Here is a 19311-nt window from a genome sequence, read left to right on the forward strand (position 1 = left end):
ACTGTAGCGGGAGCGCCGCCCGCCTCCCGCCAGCCCGCCAGCGGGAGTGTGTGCTAAGTCAGTCGGTGTCCGCGCCGCCGCCTGTCAGAGCGTGTGAGGAGGCAGCGCCTGCCGCCCCGACCTGCCCAGCCCGGGCCCCCGCGCAGCGCCGCGCAGCGCCGCGTCCCCTCCCCCGCCGCCGCCGGCATGAGCAGAGGGAGGCGGGTCCCCGAGAGCCCCCTGCCTCGCGCGCCGCTCGGAGTTTGAAGGGCCCCGCGCCGAGCGCCGCCGCCGCCGCCGCCTGCTTCGGCCGCCAGCCCTTTCTCCTGCCGCCGCCGCCGGGATCTCGAGCCGCTCCAGGCCGGGCGGCGGGTGGCGGGCTGCGCGCGGGGCGTTCATGAGCCGCCGGCCGGCCCGCAGCCCCGGGAGCCTGCGCCGTGACTCACCCCCCGCCCCCGCTTGTGTCTCGCCCTCCCCGGCAGGATGCCGGACCAGATCTCCGTCTCCGAGTTTATCGCCGAGACCACCGAGGACTACAACTCGCCCACCACGTCCAGCTTCACCACGCGGCTGCACAACTGCAGGAACACCGTGACGCTGCTGGAGGAGGTAGGTCGGGGCCGGTGACCTCCGCGCACCCCCCCCGCCCCGCCCCCGGCGCCCGCCCCCCAGCCGGGGACCCCGGCCCGCCAGCTGGGATGCCTCGCTGCCTCCCCTCGCGGCCGCCGCCTCGCAGTTGGATTGTTTCGATTTCCGAGCCGGGGAGGATGGGGATGTTGGGGCCTGGGGAGCCACACCCCCTCCGGGACCCCCTCCGCCCACCGCGCTCCCAGGTGATCGGGGGACTTCAGATGTGCAGCCCCCGCCCCATTTCCCCCGGAGCTGGAGGTGGGGGAGAGAACTGAGCGGGCTCTAGACAGCCCGAGGCAGAAGAAGAGGGAAGTCCTCTCCCTCTCTTGCGCCCTTCCTGGGTGCCAGGCAGGCTTCTAGGCGCTTTCTACATCCTTGTGACCCTCTCGTAACCCGCGAAGCAGGTGGTGTCAGGCCACCGAGGGCAGGGAGGCGAAGGCCGGTGGCCAAGGTCACTCGTGAGGGACTGGGAGATGGTCAGTGAATGCAGCTCTCCAAGGCCCGGCTTGGCCAGGCAGGCTTCGCTGCATAGGCGAGGGCCGGTGGAAAAATCCCAAAGGAATGAGAGGGGGCTCAGGCCGGGACTGCCTCCCCCCTAAGATTCCTCCCTTCTAGTCCTAAAGCCCTGGGTGGAAAGAGATATCTGTGCAGACTGGTCCTCACCCTCCTCCCCTGGCTGGATGGTTTGGTTAGGTTTGAGGCTGCTGCGCCAGCAGGATCTGCCCACAGGGAACTCCTAAGCTGTGAATGCAGACCCGAGGCTGATGCTGCCTGGAAGAGCTGGCTAGACAGGAAGAAGGGAGGCCTGCGACTGCAGAAGGAACAGCTCCTCTTATCTGGGTCCTCCGGGGAGAGGTTGTGGGTGCCCAGGGCAGAGCCAAGGGTGTAGCAGTTTCCTTTAAAATTTTAAGTGAATTAGTGATCAGGCAGAGTGGGTAGGTAAGGAGGAACCCACAAGCCCAGGAGCTGCAGAAGCCTCCGAACCGCCATAAAAATAGGCATTTGCCCTGGAACTCTGCACCATCTCTGAGTGCCGTAAAGCACCACTACCCTCCAAAGAAGCCAAAGCTATTTCAACTGAAAAAGACAGCATTGGGGGAAGTTAGGAAGGCAGATCATTTTCCCTGCGTAGATTATTATTGTGTGGTTGGTTTACTTGAGGTTTGGGAAGCTCTTTCCGATTTAAGCTCACCATGGCTCCCCCTCTGTAACATTAAGAAGCTTGGGCTTCTGTGGGCAAACTGCTCTTGACGCAGGCTTCGATACTCAGCTCTGGGTCAGGTTACAAGCAGAACTGGTGTTCAGAAGCTCAGGGGCCCTAAATTTTAGGAGAGGAGACGTTCCTGCTAGTGCTGGGTCCTGTTTTGCTGGCCTGATGCTGCAAATTAGTCTGAATGTTTTATGCCAGTTGAGGTTGCTTCTGGAGTCTCTCTGAAGTTAATGTTGGGTTATTGAACTGAATTTTGAAATTCAGCTGGAGAAATACCATCTAACTAGATTTGTTGGAAAGCCAGAGGTAAATGGCTCTCTTCTTTGTTTTAGTTTTGTTTTTGTCAACTGCCTGCCTGTCTGTTGCACCAGCCTGATGTTTGGTGTCTGGGATTAAACGGACTTGCCAGGCATTCAACCCTATGACAAGTCTGTCCTTCACTTGATTGTGATAAATTGAAACATGCTGATATGGGAGCATTTTTCATCCTTCTTCTGTAGTAATTGTATATGCTTCTAAAGACTGTGACATCGTTTAGACTGAGCGGTTATTTTCCTTCTCGAGAAGTTCTTCAGTGCCTGCTAATAGAGCTGTTAATTATTTTAACTTTCCCTTTCTGCACATTCAGATAGTGTCACTGTATTCTGTTTGTGTGGGGTGTGATAAGGGTAAGTATATAGTTGGTGATGCGGTTTGTAGGGCTATGTGCCCACATTTTGCGGCCACATCAGAGGATAGGGTTAATGTTTTAAAATTACATGCAGCTGCTCTTGATCTTCGTTTGAGGCTACTAAATTTAACAGCAAATACAGCAGATACATTTTTTTGGCGAGGAATATTGTTTTGCAAGGTTAGATAGAAAAACAGACCCGGTGATAATACAAACTTGGTCACCTATGAACTTGAGAAGGACTTGGAACCAGGCTGGAAGTTCAGAAGTGTCATGTTGGAGTACGTTGATATGTTCCCCAAAATATCACAATGAATGTTTCATAGAGAGTGGCACAATAATTTTGTAACTGTTTTTCTGAACTCAAGTGCAGTCCTGGTCAAGAAATCCTTGTCTCCAGCCTGCACGTTTTAACTACTGAATTGTATTCCATGACGTTGGACTCGTGAGTGATTGCCTTTAACATAAATGTGAAATATGCCCTTTAGTTTCTTAATTGATAGATAATCACCACAGTTGAATTTTTAATCCCCCCCACCCGAGCTTACATATGTGGAAGAGGTACATTAGTATAAATGTCTTGAGTGGATCAGAATTCAGTTCTTAAAAATTATGGGGCTTAGGACTTCCCTGGTGGTGCAGTGGTTAAGGATCTACCTGCCAATGCAGGGGACACGGGTTTGAGCCCTGGTCCGGGAAGATCCCACATGCCGCGGAGCAACTAAGCCCGTGCGCCACAACTACTGAGCCTGAGCTCTAGAGTCCATGAGCCACAACTGCTGAGCCTCAACTACTGAAGCCTGCGCACCTAGAGCCCGTCGCTTCGCAAGAAAAGCCACTGCAATGAGAAGCCCACGCACTGCAACAAAGAGTAGACCCCGCTTGCTGCAACCAGAGAAAAGCCCGCACGCAGCAATGAAGACCCAACGCAGCCAAAAAATAAATTAATTAATCAAAAAAAAATTATGGGGCTTAAGGTTGTTATCCTCAAAATATAAGGAAAAGATTTGGGGCAGACCACGAAATCTTGTTGGCCTAGGCTTCATGAGTGAGATATATGGAAACTTTAAGAGCGCTGTTTGTATTATCTTGTGGTTATTCTTAGGAATAGAACTTTTGGGTACTTTTTTGGTGATGTGGAAACTCAGGAATAGGAATTAATTTGGGCCGCTTAGAATTTTTAAAAAAATCTTTTTCTAGTTCTACTAATTGTCTTCCTATTTATTTATGAACTTTTTTGCTCTTTGGATTCCTAAGTCTCACCTAAAAGGTTGTATTAGATCTCCTAGCTTGGAACCCCAAATTAGCCCACACTCTCCCTTTTGCTGTGTCCTGTTGGCAAAGAGTTCTGTGCTTTGCAGATGTTGGTGCTTTTATTTTCATCTCTCTGTGATGTGCACTCAAGGAGCTGGGTCAGAAATATGCGGTAAAAAAGGAAAAGAGTTTACTTCTGGGCTTCACCTTTGGGGGCAAAGGGTCCCACATGACCCTGGAAGTCATGGCGTGGCTGGCACACAATGAGTGGCTGCTTTTGAGAGGCAAGAGCGGATGGGCTGCCAAGGTTTCTTGCTGGTGTGTGAGTGTTTTCCAAGCAAAAAGCCAGTGTTTTGCTTATTCAGCAACCAGAGCACACTGATGTGTGCCATTTGACTTGTGACCGTTTGGAAATGATGAGTAAATGACTAGGAGAAGGCAGGGCTTTCCCAAGAGGGGAGCAAGCAGGCCCATTCCAGGACCACTGTCGGGGGAGAGAGTAGGACAGACTCTACATTTAAAGGCTTAGATAGGTCCGTACTTGGTGCTTGGTGACAGGGAGAGTCCAATATGATACACGAAGGTTGGCTTGGTTATTTAGTATTGGCCCAGCAGTTTTATCTTTGGTGACGGTGGAGGAGGCACGTTCTGCCCATTTATTGAGCAGCTGCTCTGTACCAGGCGCGTTGAAGACACACGGCACGCGTGATCACACTTAATCCTCATACAGGCTTTATGAAGGAGGGACAGTTGTTACCTCCATTTTACAGAGAAGAAAACTGAGATGAAGTGATGAAGTGATTTGTCTCCAAGGTGAAATGGCTAGTAAGTAAATGAGTTAGGAAATCCTAAACAAGACATAAAGTAGACGTTCTAAATGTCCACAAAGACATATTGCAGGCGTTTTGTAGAGAACGTAGGAGGCTACACTTTAAAAAAAAAAATTATTTATTTTAGGCTGTGTTGGGTCTTCGTTGCTGCGCACGGGCTTTCTCTAGTTGTGGCTCGCGGGCTCTAGAGCGCAAGCTCAGTAGTTGTGGCGCATGGGCTTAGCTGCTCTGCGGCATGTGGGATCTTCCCGGACCAGGGCTCGAACCCATGTCCCCTGCATTGGCAGGCAGATTCTTAACCACTGTGCCACCAGGGAAGTCCCAAGGAGGCTTCACTTTTATTGTCCCTTCTCATTTTGGTCTCATGAAACAGAGGTACCTAAGTTCCTAGGTGGCTTGGTTTTTCTTCATGTTCACGTTCCAGGGAGTTCTTCAAGGTAATACTTAAGTGCACTACTTTTTCTCCCCTGTGCTTTCACAGGTTTGCGTGTGGTTTTTCAGATTCAAATGCGGGAACTTATTTGGCATTATCGAGGAACAGCATTCACTCAGCATATTTTGGGGGAGCGCATGCTGTGTACAGCCTAGTGGAGGTATGGGGGGCGGTGCTACCTGGATTAGGTTATGGAGATTCTGATGGTCTTGGAGAGAGAGCTCAGTTGGGCCATCACTCTTAACAAGGTAGAGAGGGGCAGCTTTTAGGTGGGGGAAATAACATAGGGCATTATCCTGTGACACAAGCTAAATCACTCGTCCAGTCAATATACAAATTGTCCATACACATGCCCTGAAGTGTGCTGGACCCTGGGCATTCTAAGCTGAACAGCCCTGCCCTCAGCAGTCTAAAAGTTTTGTTAAGGGGGTTTTCAGTCAAGTGTGGGTCTTGCATCAGAGGCTGGCTTGTGTTAGCATGGGCAGATGAGGTGTTCAGTCCTTTCTGAAGGCATAGAAATGTTTGACTAAATGAAGAAATGAATGAAAGTGTGGAATGGAGGTTCCTTATCAAGGCCTGTTCCAAAAATAACAGTAGTTACCAGCTGTTAGTGCTCTTAACTGTGTGCCAGCCTCATACTGTTATTTCATGCTGACGTTTACCCTACAGTTATCATTGACCTCATCTTATGATAGTTAAGTCTTTTGCCCAACATCACACAAACGGTAAGTAGTGGATTTGGGAATTACTCCCATATCTATAGTGTTTGCGTGCATGCCAGTCAGACTTCATCTGTATGTGTCTCCTCCCACCCCATGTAAGTTTCATTTTTATCCATGTTCTTTGGGCATCTTCTTCCATGCTGATGGCTAGAGGTCATCAATCTTTGATAAATGCTTTTAAGTCCTCAAGTGTTGTTGTTCTAGGGAATCTCACATGTAGGACCTGTATGGCCAGGGCTTGGAGTCTGACCTTGTTCATCAGCTCCCAGTGTTCTAGAATGCAATTGCATTACTTCTCTTAAATTTTAAAAGCTGGTAAACTTAATAGGAAGTGCTCCTTTATATAGTGGCTGCTAAACTTGGTTGTAGTCTTAAAAAAAACAAGTCTCAGGAAGGGTTTAGATAAAATCAAAGTTGGTCCTTTGCATTGCTTAAGGTTAAGAATATGTGCTTACTTTGTCCCTGAACTCCTGAAGATAAAACAACAAAAGGTGAGCAGGTCTTCCCCGATGCCACCTTCCCACGCAAGATTCTGGGCTCTGTGGCTCAACCCTCAGTCCCGAGGTACTTAGGGTGAGTTTTCTCTGGACATAACCAGCAAAGGCTAGTGCGTGAAGAATACATTTGCCTGTAGAAGCAAGGAGAGACGGACACTTCCTTTATGTACCAGAACTCATACTCTTTCTAAAACGAGGCTCAAACCTGTTAGCCGGCTAGTCCAAGCTAATGCTGTTTGCCTTTTATATACATCTTTAGGGTTTAAAAAACGTTGTCCACTTCTACCATCTAACAAAATCCCTGTCTGATAGCATTCTTATCATTCTTTTACATATGAATAAACCAAGGCTCAGAGAGGTAAAATGTGTTCCCCAAGGTCACACAGTAGTGAATGCTCTGAATGCAGGATCTCTGGATCTGAAAGGCGTTCTGTTTCATCTCTAGTTCACTCTTTTGTGCTTCCTGTCTGCTAGTTTTTGTTTGTTTGTTTGTTTTTTGTCTTGCAGATGTCCGCTGATTATTTTTCTTCTCTCCACTTGATTTCTAGTGCCAGAGACAGAGAGAGACAGAGAGAGACAGAGAGAGACAGAGAGAGACAGAGAGAGAGAGAGAGAGAGAGAGAGAGAGATAGATAGATAGATAGATAGTAGTTCGGGGTAGAGAAGAAAAAGGGAAAGTTGTTTTTCTCTCTTCTTAAGAGACCTCTTGTTGGACCTCTCTTGAAATCTCTGTCTTCTGTAGTCAGAGACAGCGTTGCCAGCAGTCCTCCCTGGGCTCGGCAGAAGTGGAAAAGGCCCTGTGGCTTCCAGCTCCACTCTGGCATACTTGGTCTGGGACTGTTGACTAACCTGTCTTTGCCTGTGAGCTGCCTGCAGCCCTGGCTGAAGAACCGCGACTCTGGGTTGGAGTGCTGCAGGGCTCTCCGGCTGGCTGCCTTCGGGCTTCCTGCCCATCACAGCCCTGCCTTTGGGCTGGGTGCTGGGAACTCTGGACATCAGAGCTGAGGGGCCTCGGAGAAAATCTAGTCTGGTGCTTGCCAGCCTAGGAGCCTGGTCTCTGAGAGGCCCATGGAAGTTGCCATGTGGGTCCAACAGCCACTGGCAGTAGCCCAGGAAAATTAATAGACACCTCTCATAGTGTGGTTCAGCATATTTCTCATGCCAGTTGTCTTGGATTTTGGCTGAAATACATCCGCTTGGTGGTGGAGCACTGATTATCTCCTGCTGATCAGATACTTGGATTGCCAGTTATAGATTCCTAAACTTGGGAAGCAAAATGTTCTCTCATTCTTGTTTTTGGTTTGCTAGAAGAAGCTTTGAGTTTTGTATTCCGGTGGGAGAAAGCTCATGAAGGAAAAGGACCCACACAGATCTAGCTTATTAATGTTGCTTTCAGAGGTGGAGACGGAGACCTAAAGATGGGAAGGAAATTAGGCAGGGGTTTGAATTCCAGTCTCCTGACTCCTAGCCCAGGCTCTTCGCACTCTGCTCTCCCAAAGGGCTATGGAGGCTGGTTGTACACGGGTGGGGGGGGTTGGGGGGGACCCTGTGGCTCTTGCGATGATGCCTTTTCCAGTGTCGTTCCCTAGAACTTGCTTCCAGGTAGAAGGAGTGGAGAATGAACCTGAATTTGGGAACCTGATCTTGCCAGCCGCTCTGCTGGTAAGTCCTGCTCTCACATGGCCTGCTGTGCGAAGCCGCAGCAGCCGTCCCTGATGTGGGGCTGGGAGGCTTTCATTAGAAGCGTTTGTGGTGTTGGATGTTCAGACGTTACCCAGACCTTTGTCTTTACGTCTGGGAGTCAAGGGAGCCTCGGAGAGGTGGTTCCCATTTATGTAACCTAGTCATTTGGGGACTAGAGGCAGACCTTGGCCTCAGCCATTCCCACATGTATTATTTAAACGCGAGTAAGTGATGGGCTGGATGGGGATCACTTTGCAGCTAAGCCTCGGTTTCCTCATTCGATGAATAAATGGCATCGTTTTGAGTATTAAAGGAGATAATGCAAGCGCGGCACTCATCAGGTGACTGCGTTACTGGTAAAATGTGGCCCTATGAATGCCAAGGTCTGACCTGTCGCATTAGTCAGGCTTCCTCCCGTGGGGCGAGGAGGAAGGAGGTGCAAGGCATTCCTTGATGGGGAGCCGGGCAGAGCTCTCTCCACTGTGGACCAGCGGCGACATTTGGCTCGAGGAGGACAGAGTTCCCTTGCTGAGGTTAATTGCAGCCCTCTTATCTCCTAGTGTGTGTCAGGCAACTCACTGAAGCTTCGTGTGTCTGAGGGTTCTCATGGGGGTAGTACCTGCCTCTTAGTGAGTCGGCGTACGTGAGGTGCATGGAGCCGTGTCCGGCGTGGTTGGTGCTCTCTAAATGATTGTTCTTAGCGTCACTGTTGTTGCTGTTTATTATTAATTGGGTTGGACCCCTGAATGTGTGACCTAGAGGACGAGAGTCGGTGGAGTCATTTTGGACGGATGCGTGATGAGGTCGGTGACAGAGCCAGCTGTGTGCCTGGGAGGAGCTGGAGGGTGGAGGCGCAGATGGGACTAGAGGGAGGACTAGGGCAGCCCTAAACACGTTGACCACTGCGGGGGTCACGGTCAAAGCCAACTTGATCTGAAATAGACTGTCAACTCCGTTTTACTCTATACTCAGCCCTTGGCGGTACTGCTGTGAAGTAAGGGAACCAGTGGCCAGTGCTGCCCCGTTGGACCCAGGCCAGTCTGATGGGCTCTGCCGGTGCAGCCTTGCTGTCCGTGCTTCCTGGTGTCACTGCTGATTCTTTGTTTCCTTCCCCCTGACCTCCTTCTGCCACATCCCCTCCGTCGGTGCCTCAAAGCTGGGGCAGTGCCGCCCTTTTTGATTTTTGCTGGGGCTTTGGGGTAATGAGCCGCGTCCTCTGTTACGTAATAAATGCAGGTATTTGGTTTTGGTCATTTGTGGGGAGGTGCTGGGGGAAGCATTTATGTCTTGGCCCTGACTGGGACAGAGCGTGGCAGCTTGGTTGTTTGCTTTACTGATTACAGCTTGAAGCACTGAGACCACAAGGAATTCTATTTTGGTTTGGAGGCAGGCGCCTTCAAAGAAAAGGATCTACCCTTGAATTTGCATTTCTGTGTGCCTCATAACTTCTCTTTTTTATTATTATTATTTTATTTTATTTTTTAATTTTTTGGCTGCGTTGGGTCTTCATTGCTGTGCGCAGGCTTTCTCTAGTTGCGGCAAGCGGGGGCTACTCTTCGTTGCGGTGCGTGGGCTTCTCATTGCGGTGGCTTCTCTAGTTGCGGAGCACAGGGTCTAGGGGCTTGGGCTTCAGTAGTTGTGGCGCACGCGCTTAGTTGCTCCACGGTATGTGGGATCTTCCCAGGCCAGGGCTCGAACCCATGTCCCCTGCATTGGCAGGCAGATTCTTAACCACTGTGCCACCAGGGAAGCCCCATAACTTCTTTTCAGTGTCAGTAAGATGAATTTTCATTATTCGTGGGGCAGGAGTTAGGTCAGACCTGGAGGCCCTTGACCCCGCTTGGTCTTAACAGAATCTGGGAGTTCACAGTGGGTTCCTCCCGCCCAGAGCCCCTTCTGAGCAGCCCTGTGTCATGGTGCTGTTTGTGGTCACTTACGTAAGAACTGAATTTTAACGCCAAGCCTAGGGGATAATTTTCCCAGAAGAACTGGAATATGTGTGCCTTTGATAAGACAGCACCCAATTTAGCCACCCAGAAGCTAGGAAAACAAAATCAGAGCCTCTTGCCCCAGGGAGGTAAAGCCCCAAAGATGATTGCATTGCACGTAGCAACTATTACAGAAAGCAGAGTCCATCCAGACCATCCCTTTCCCTGCCAGATGTGATTTGGATGGAGAAAAAGATAAGTTCTTCCAAGCTCTTTCTATTATTAATAGAGCCTGGATACCTTGTATTTCTGTAGCATTGTGCTCAGGGGCTAGGGCAAGGGCTCGAACCCATGTCCCCTGCATTGGCAGGCAGATTCTTAACCACTGTGCCACCAGGGAAGCCCCATAACTTCTTTTCAGTGTCAGTAAGATGAATTTTCATTATTCGTGGGGCAGGAGTTAGGTCAGACCTGGAGGCCCTTGACCCCGCTTGGTCTTAACAGAATCTGGGAGTTCACAGTGGGTTCCTCCCGCCCAGAGCCCCTTCTGAGCAGCCCTGTGTCATGGTGCTGTTTGTGGTCACTTACGTAAGAACTGAATTTTAACGCCAAGCCTAGGGGATAATTTTCCCAGAAGAACTGGAATATGTGTGCCTTTGATAAGACAGCACCCAATTTAGCCACCCAGAAGCTAGGAAAACAAAATCAGAGCCTCTTGCCCCAGGGAGGTAAAGCCCCAAAGATGATTGCATTGCACGTAGCAACTATTACAGAAAGCAGAGTCCATCCAGACCATCCCTTTCCCTGCCAGATGTGATTTGGATGGAGAAAAAGATAAGTTCTTCCAAGCTCTTTCTATTATTAATAGAGCCTGGATACCTTGTATTTCTGTAGCATTGTGCTCAGGGGCTAGGGCAAGGACAGCCGTGTCCCCAGTGCCCTGTATTATTGTGGGATACACTCGACAGAGCTGGAAAAGGCCTTAGAGACCGTCTCCTGCTTTCTATGGACGAGGAAGCTGAGACCCAGAAAGCCCAAGTGTGTTAGGCTCTTCTGTTGGAAGTAACAGACTCTGCCTCCACCCAAGAAAACAAAATACAGCTAGTTCAGGCAAAATGAGGGTTTATTATAAGGACTCATGGGGGGTATTTTATGGAACACGAGGAGCAAGAATGGTAGGAAGTGAGGCTATTCTCTTAAGCAAATGGTAGAGATTGGCAGCCCTGGCTCTGGTGCCCCCGACCAGCTTAGTCTCTGTGCCTGGCTGGGACACATGGGACGGGGGGTCTCGTCAGCCAGCTGGGGTCAGGAGACCACCGCTAGTGCAGTCAGCGTTGGTGGGTTGGTGGGGCTATCGGTTGGGAGGTGATCCCTCTTCAGCAGGGACTGGGCGTGATGGTGGTCCTCAGAGAAAGCTAAGGGAGTAGGGAAGCACCCTCTCTACCCCGGATCAGCCAGGGCGACGGGACGAGGGTCCCACCGTCGGCATCCTTCGCTGGAGTGAGAGCCACGTGGAGACGACAGGGCCTCCCTCGCAGGGCTGTCGGGAGGGCCAGCAGCAGCCCCGTGCCTCGCACCGGCGGCCCTGGGGATGTTCGTTTCTCTGCCCTTCCCTCTGCAAGTCTCGCCTCCCCGTGACCCCTCTGCTCTGTATTCATTTGGGACACTTTGAAGGGCTGCGGTCAGGGCTGCGGGCAGCGCGCTGCCTAACTGTAGCTTTCCTGATGTGGTCAAGAAAGACCCAACATTCCACACGGGGTGTGGGTGGAGGAGAAACACCCCACTGCCGTTTAAACCCATGGTGATGACACGGTGCTCAGGAGTAATCTCCCATAGATACCCAGGGCGGGTGGAAGATAGGGCAGGGCAGCTGGGCTCTGCTGGGGAAATGTGCTGCTTTGATTGGCTGTCTCCCAGTGTCGAATAACAGAAGCTGCTTAAACGTCTGACGAGGGCCCGCAGCTTTCTTTCCATTTAAGTGACTTCGCTGACCAGTTACACGCAAAACAAAATTTGAGCGTCTTTGCTGTTTTCAAATGTGGGGAGTCTTCTTTTATGTTTCATTAATCATCTTTAAAAATGTAGCCCATTTCCTTTTCCTTGTGATGTTTATTCACATGAATAGCACCTACATAAAATTAGATACTCCTTATTTCCACGAAGTGCAAATCAAAATAAGCGTTCGCTGCTGGCCTGGCAGCTGCTGCTGCTTTAATAGTAGTAATATTTTTCATAGCAATGCAAGTGAAAGCACTGCCTCCCGGTAAATAAAATGGTGCCAAGTCAAAGAACGTTGTCACTGTCCCAAGGCTTCTGCATTTTGAGTAAAAGAGTTTGAACAAATTCCGAATCCGCCAGCACTACAATTAAGCACCTTCTCTACGCCGGGCACTGTGTTGGATGCCTTACACACATCATGCCACTTAATTCAGTCCTTCCAGCAGCTCTGTGGGGTGGGCACTGTTGCCCGTTTTACAGATGACAGGCTCGGCTTAGAAAGGATTCAGACCAGTCCATGCTCTTTCTACCTCAGACTCGTCCTAAAGAAAAAATGCTTTATATTGTGAATGGAATGTTAATGAAATAGGCTTCAGCTGAAGCATGAGATATTTCGGTTAGAGTTGAATAAGAACTTCCTGACAAGATATTAAATACCACTGGGTGGTCATGGAAATCACATTTTTTCCCCTCCAGTTGGCTAATTAACTAAATTATATACTTATTCATGGTCATACATGTATTCACTTTTAGTAGATTGTAAGTACCTTGAGGCCAGGGATACCCTCTCCCGCCGCCCCTTTTTCTTTTACCTAGTGTCACTCAGAAATATGACTAAAATAATGAAGGGTAGAGTGAAATTGCATTTGATTTATAATTGTTGAGGGTAGGTCTGGTAAAAGTTTTCCAAGTGCTGCTGTCTACCTCTCTGGACTTCAGTTATGTGCCTACTAATTACATAGAGCAAATGGAAAAAACCCTCGACTGCTAAATTTCCTGGAGGTCTTGCCACAGATTCATGGCAGACCTTGGATGCCAAGCTGAATTTTTGGTCTGGATTTTTGGTGTCCGCAACCTGCAGTCTTTCAGTGGGCTAGCAATTTCAGGAACAGTGTCAGCTCTCACTTTTTGAGTCCCAGCTCTGTCCTGAGTACAGAAATAACTGTCTGTGTTATTTTTAACCCTCGCGTCACCCAGCTAATAAATAATGGAGCCGGGAATCACACCCAGGTCTGTGGGGCTCTGCAGCCAAACCCTTCCCACATCCAACCAGCCTGACTTTGCTGTGATTTAGCTGCAAAGTGCAGGGGAAAGGAAGAGAGTCAGGTTAGTGTTTACTTTCTTAGTGGAAACAAACACACAAACAAGACCTGCATATTCCAGTGGAAGAGAAAGCATTTTCCCCTCTGGATTTGTTTCCTTAAAGTTGAATGGGAGGCATTTCAATTTGGATAATTTATATGCATTGTCTGGGGCAGCCAGTGTGTGATATGGTATCAGAGGGATTGGTCTTTTCAACAAGAGTTGGTCTCTGATTTTCCTTTACAAATGGTAAGGAGTGAATCGTGATTTTACCAGCGGTTGTGCTCTGGGTTTTCTCTGCACCTCTTCTGTACTCTGTTATAACTGCTTACGAGTGCGTAGTGTCTCATTTCATCCACAACACTTTTTAAGGCAACAAAGCTACCGTTTCCTCATCTGACAGATGAGGAGACGGAGGCTCAGAAAGTTGAAATGACTTGTTAAAGGTCGCAAGACTGAAGAAGTAGCGTGCGGAAGCTCAAGGACAGTTCTGCCGTCCAGTCTCGTGTGTTGTTTCCCACGGCACTGCCCTGCGGAAAGCTCACCGTCTGAAAGAGGTGGATCTGTGGGATGTTTTGTCAGGTGATTTTTAACTTAGAGAATACCTTCTGACTTAAAAAAAAGAACATGGATTTTATTATTGGACTAGTTTGTAATACTTTGCATTCTTGGATTCCCCCCTACACACACAAATAGCTTTTGTAGTCTCTTTTTTCCTTAGTAGCTCAGTTACTTTGGGCATGTTTCTGTTTTAGTTTGTTGGTTTGTTTGTGACTTTCACACATGCAAAAGTAGAGAAACCAGTAGGAACTTCCACATACCTGTCACCCAGCTTTGACAGTGATCTGCTTTGGCCAGTCTTGTTTTTATCCCTACCGCCCCACCTTGATTTTTTTTTTTTTTTTTTTTTTTGCGGTACGCGGGCCTCTCACCGTTGTGGCCTCTCCCGTTGCGGAGCACAGGCTCCGGACGCGCAGGCCCAGCCGCCATGGCTCACGGGCCCAGCCGCTCCGCGGCATGTGGGATCCTCCCGGACCGGCGCACGAACCCGTGTCCCCCGCATCGGCAGGCGGACTCCCAACCACTGCGCCACCAGGGAAGCCCCCCACCTTGATTTTTGAAGCAATTCCAGAAATTCTTTCATTTCATCCATACATATTTTAGTGTGTATCTCTGAAAGATACGGACTTGAAAAACAACAGCCACGCTGAACCACAATAAATATAATGATCACATCAAAAAATGAACATTTTCTCAACATAGCATTAAATATTCAGTGTTCAAATTTCCCCAGCTCTCTTTTTTTTTTTTTTATGATTTGTTCAAACCAGGATCCAAATGCAATCCATAGGTTCAACTTGACATGTATGTAAAATGTCTTTAATCTGTGGGTACCCCCTCTTTTTTTTCTTTGTAATTTATTTGTAGACAAAAAGGGTTGTTTGTCCCATACAATTTCCCATAGTCTGGATAGCGTTGCTTGTGTCTCTGGTGTCATTTAACAGGTGCTACAATCTTCTTTTTTTTAAAAAATTTTTATCGGGGTAGAGTTGCTTTATAGTGTTGTGTTAGGCTACAACTTATTCTTTTAAAAAAAAACAAATTTATTTTATTTTTTATTTGTTTTTGGCTGCCTTGGGTCTTTGTTGCTGCGTGCAGGCTTTCTCTAGTTGCGGCGAGCGGGGTCTCCTCTTCCCTGCGGTGTGTGGGCTTCTTGTTGCAGTGGCTTCTCTTGTTGCGGAGCACGGGCTCTAGGCGCGCGGGCTTCAGTAGTTGTGGCTTGCGGGCTCTAGATTGCAGGCTCAGTAGTTGTGGCTCACGGGCTCTAGGTGTGTGGGCTTCAGTAGTTGTGGCTCGCGGGCTCTGGAGCGCAGGCTCAGTAATTGTAGCGCACGGGCTTGGTTGCTCCACGGCATGTGGGATCTTCCCAGGCCAGGGCTCGAACCCATGTCCCCTGCATTGGCAGGTGGATTCTTAACCACTGCGCCACCAGGGAAATCCTGCAATCTATTCTTTTTTTTTTTTTTTAAAGTTTTATTGAAGTATAGTTGATTTACAATGTTGTGTTCCTGAACCACTTTCAAAGTCTCTGTTTCAAGCATCCCATTCTCTGGGTGCCTCGCCAACACCTACTGGTCCATCTCACATCCACTAATTTGCAGACCGTACCAGATCTTTGACCACATCAGGGCCTCCAGTCCACCGATGCTGCTCTGCGACCCATCCACTGCTCCTCGCCCCCGCAGAGCTTCAGTCCCCTTTTTACCCCGTGACTGGTCGGTTGTGCAGTCTCCCTGCCATACGCTCTCATCTCTCTTGTCCCTCTCCTTGTATTGTCTCCACCTTCCAAAGCCACAACACTGACCGGATGCACCTTTGCCTCTACTTTGAGACTACACCCAAGTAGTCGAATGTGGCTAGAGAACAACAGCCAGATTTGCCAACCCGTCACATTTTAAATTTACGAAAACCTCAGGTGGGTCCTAGCACCGCAGGGAAAATCTACCCTTTGTCTTATTTATGTTGTTCTTCCACTCTTCAAGAGGACTATTTCCTATCTCTTCTCTCTATTCAAACCTCATTACTCTCCCCTTTTCACTGTCAGCGGATGGCATTGTTCTCATTTCATTGAGAAAACAGAAGCAATCAGAAGAGAACTTGCTTATCCTCCAGCCACTAAATCTACCCACTGACCTGTGTCTGAATCCATATACTAGGCTTTTTCTCCCATGAACGTGGCTGAGCCATCCTCATCTTGTCCTGAGTGCCTTTATCTTGAGCACTGGATCTCATCCCCTTTCCTTCACCTACTCAAGGGCCTTCCTCCTGCAACGATCCTTTTCTCTCTCTTGCATCATCCGCCCTTCCCTTTCTACTGCATCATTCCCATGAACATATAAACATACCCTAGTACCTTATATCTCTCATCTCTCTGCTCCCTTTCATAGCAAAACTCCTTAAAAGAGTTGTCTCTGTCCACTCCCTCCAGTTTCTCATTCTCCATTCTCTTGAATCTACCTCAGCCGACTTTCATCCTTACTATTCCACTGAAACTGCTCTTGCCGATGGCAGCGATGGCTCCTGTCCTGCAATCTATTCTTAACATACTTTTGTGCCCAATAATTTTTTTCATATTGAGAATAAAAGGAATATATTCCCTTTGTAGAAAACTGGTAGGAAGAGCATAAAAAAGCAAACTGGAAAGTCATCCATAATCCCAGCAGCTAGGGATAACCACTGCCGTCTCTTCAGGCTTTCCTTCCAGATTCACCTACATCCTGCTTACCTTCATTTAAACGTTGTGAGCATTTCATTAAAATCATATCATTAAAATCAAGTCTTCAGTAACATTTTATAAGGCACGTCATTATGTTAATGGCATTTCCCTCCTTCCCTTAAGTTACCCCCGACTGAGGAGTTTGTGTTTTTAAATAGTCAGGCTCAGCAGAAACAGAGCTGTGAATGTGTGAATGCACCTGTCATTATCCGCCCTAGTGTTGCTAGATTCCTAGGAGGGCAGTTATTGGGTCAAAAGCCAGGTGTATTCATAAATTTCTGAAATGGTTGTCATCTAGCCAGATTCCCCCAGAAGGATGGCTCGTGCGACATTACCTGCCCCCCAAGCCCTGGGCAGCCTGTGAACGAGCTTTTTCCCCACACAGGGACAGCACTGAGTGAGGCCTTGACTTTAAAGTTTCTCCAGAGGGAAAGCTTGGCCTTCGGGTGTGCTGTTGCCCTCTCCCGTGTGTTGGTGCACCAGAAGTTACCGTGAGTGTGAAGAGGCAAAGGAGCCAGCGTGGCTGTTTTCGCGCTGTTTGCGGAGCAGAGCGGATGGAGGGCCAAGCGCCCGTGTCATCTCAGTGTCGCGGGGAAGTGGGCAGCTCCGCCCTGTCAGCCCTCCAGTCCTTAGTGGTGACTTCTTTGCCTTCTGTAGCCTCCCTGCCCAAATCCCCGCTTACCGTGGAAATAAGTTTGTGAAGGCCTGATCCTCATGGCTTCAGGAATACGGAAATCGCATTCTCTAAGGAAAGGGGGGATGTGTAGGAAACAGACACGGAGTCTGTTGGACTCCTTGCCAGGGTGTCAACCGGCCCGGGTAGCTCCTCTCCTTTCTCCTTTGCTGCCTGGACGGTTTCACTTCCCCTGTTAGCTCCACAGGCCATTTCTCCAGCTGAGAAACTCCTTTGGATCAGTGAGTATCTTTTGTAGACCCAAGTACTGCCACATCCTTGACACGTGGTTGTGAATTAGCTAGTTGGACTGTTTGCAACCTACCACTTGGCTGAGAAGTAGCTGCCGGGGGTTGTGTTTTGGAGTGAGGGGCTCCTCTAGAAGTTGGGTGGGCCTGATGGGGCACTGGGGCCAGGGCCTTGGGAGTAACCTGAGGGGAGGAAGGTGCCAAAAGCACCTCGTCCTGTCTGAGAGTTGGCACCTAATTTTTTTTAAGAAGCCAAGTTGTGTTTCAGATGTCCTTGAGTTGTCTCTGGCCTGGTGAGCCCCATCACTTTGTCATGTGAATGGTTACGTGATGGGCTCATAAGGTTTTCCCGGGTTAACCTGGAAACCCCACCACTAATGTTTTCGTGGGCTGGTGTTTTCTCAGCTCTGAAGGTTTCAGAGAGGCCCGTAAGTCTTAGATTGCCTCTGAATGTGTTGGGCCTCTACTTCCCCAGGGAATCCAAGCAGTGGCTTTCTGGAGCATTTTTCCCTTGGGATTTTATCAGTAGCTTAGCGTAGACTTCTTCAAGTCAGGGTTGACTCTCGGTACAACGTTCTGGGTTCCATGCTGAGTACTTTACCTGCGGCATCTTACAGAATCCTCAGAGCATCTGGAAAGTGAGCAGTATTAACTTCATTTTACAGATGAGAAGATTGAGCACAGAGAAATAGGGTGGCTTGACCAAGGTGTGCAGTCAGTGGGGGAAGCTGGAGTTTGTGTGTCTGAGGCCCACGGTCTTTTCATGACTGGTGTCATCCTCCCCCATACCCTTCTTCAGCCTTCTTGCCCCTTTAAGACTTCTTGTTTCCTCTTAGGGTTCCAGGACATTCTCCTCCCCACCCCGCATCGTGATTGTCCTGGCTCAGGACTGATATCTTCCCTACCAAAGGCTGCTTTCAGCTAACTCTCCTGGAAGAGAGTTTCACTGAGGCTATTCCCTTACAGGTGTTAAAGCCTGATGAGGCATTGCAGCAGCTTGCCTGTCCCGGAGCTGTGTGTACCTCCTGCAGTGCATGATGCCCTGACCCAGCAGAAGGTGGGCTTTCAGGCGCCTTGCGGAGGCAGTTGGGAGGTAGTTGAGGTGTTGAGCGTGGGGATCCGCTTACACCTTACAGTGTAGCTGCCTGTCTCTCCCCATATATCAGTCCAGTGAACCCTTAGGAAAAATGCCAAGTTCCCTGAGTCTCTTAGTTTGAATCCCTGGTTTCTCACTGCCCCTTTTTCTTTTATTTGTTAATAAATTATTACGTAAACAAATGCTTTCCTCTTTCCCTTTTTGTTTCCAAGAATTTCCTAAAGCCTGTTAGTGAACCCTTGGTGCCTGAACCCTGATTACCTGGTATATGTCTGGTATTGGGCTGGGCAGTTAACATGTGGTATAATTTAATCTTGGCATCAACCTTAGCCGGGCTCTTGATATGTATTTTATCATTTGATCTTCACAACAGATCTGTGATGTAGGTAATACTTGAATTTTCGGATGAGGAGCCTGGGGCTGGGCAGTGGGTAGTTTCCTGGCTCACGTTGTACTGCTGAAGGAAAAGAGCCAACGTTCAGACTGAGATCTGTCTAGTCTCCAGGTCTCTGCTCTTAACCAGCTGTGCGTTGCAGTTCTTACCCAAGATCCCACAACGGCTGCTTGGTCACGTCTCCTCCTGACGCTGGACACTGGGCGCTTCCCGAGACTTACTCTTGCAGGCATGAGTAATGGGCAGGAGCTTGACATTGTGACCCAGGATCATACATCCATGTGGGGTGGCCCTCCTGTTGCCCTGCGCCTACCCGGGCATGCTGTGGGTGGTGGGTGTGCTTTACTCTGGAGCTGTGGGTTGGGAGTTCAGTGTCGAATTCGCTTCCTGCAATAATGCGTCGTGTCACTTGACTTAGTGACTTAGTTTGATCTGTTAGCACCCCCAGAACCTTTTGGCCTCACTCAATCACACTAAATATTGGTTA

The 19311-nt window shown here is 49.1% G+C and overlaps 1 protein-coding gene across 5 annotated transcripts in view; it reads left to right on the plus strand.

Annotated features, from left to right (window-relative positions):
• LOC114487924 (arf-GAP with SH3 domain, ANK repeat and PH domain-containing protein 1-like) overlaps positions 1-19311 on the plus strand; it is a 124867-nt gene that overhangs the window by 80670 nt on the left and 24886 nt on the right. For all 5 annotated transcript variants that reach the window (XR_008619512.1, XR_008619511.1, XM_028500753.2 and 2 more), the window contains exon 3: positions 462-588. Coding sequence is in view for 3 of the 5 variants with exons in the window: in XM_028500753.2 (XP_028356554.1) it covers positions 462-588 (127 nt within the window). In the remaining 2 variants the exon portion in view is untranslated. The remainder of the gene's footprint in view (positions 1-461; positions 589-19311) is intronic.

Source organism: Physeter macrocephalus, chromosome 15 (assembly GCF_002837175.3).
Source record: "Physeter macrocephalus isolate SW-GA chromosome 15, ASM283717v5, whole genome shotgun sequence".
In the NCBI taxonomy this organism is placed as follows: domain Eukaryota; kingdom Metazoa; phylum Chordata; class Mammalia; order Artiodactyla; family Physeteridae; genus Physeter; species Physeter macrocephalus.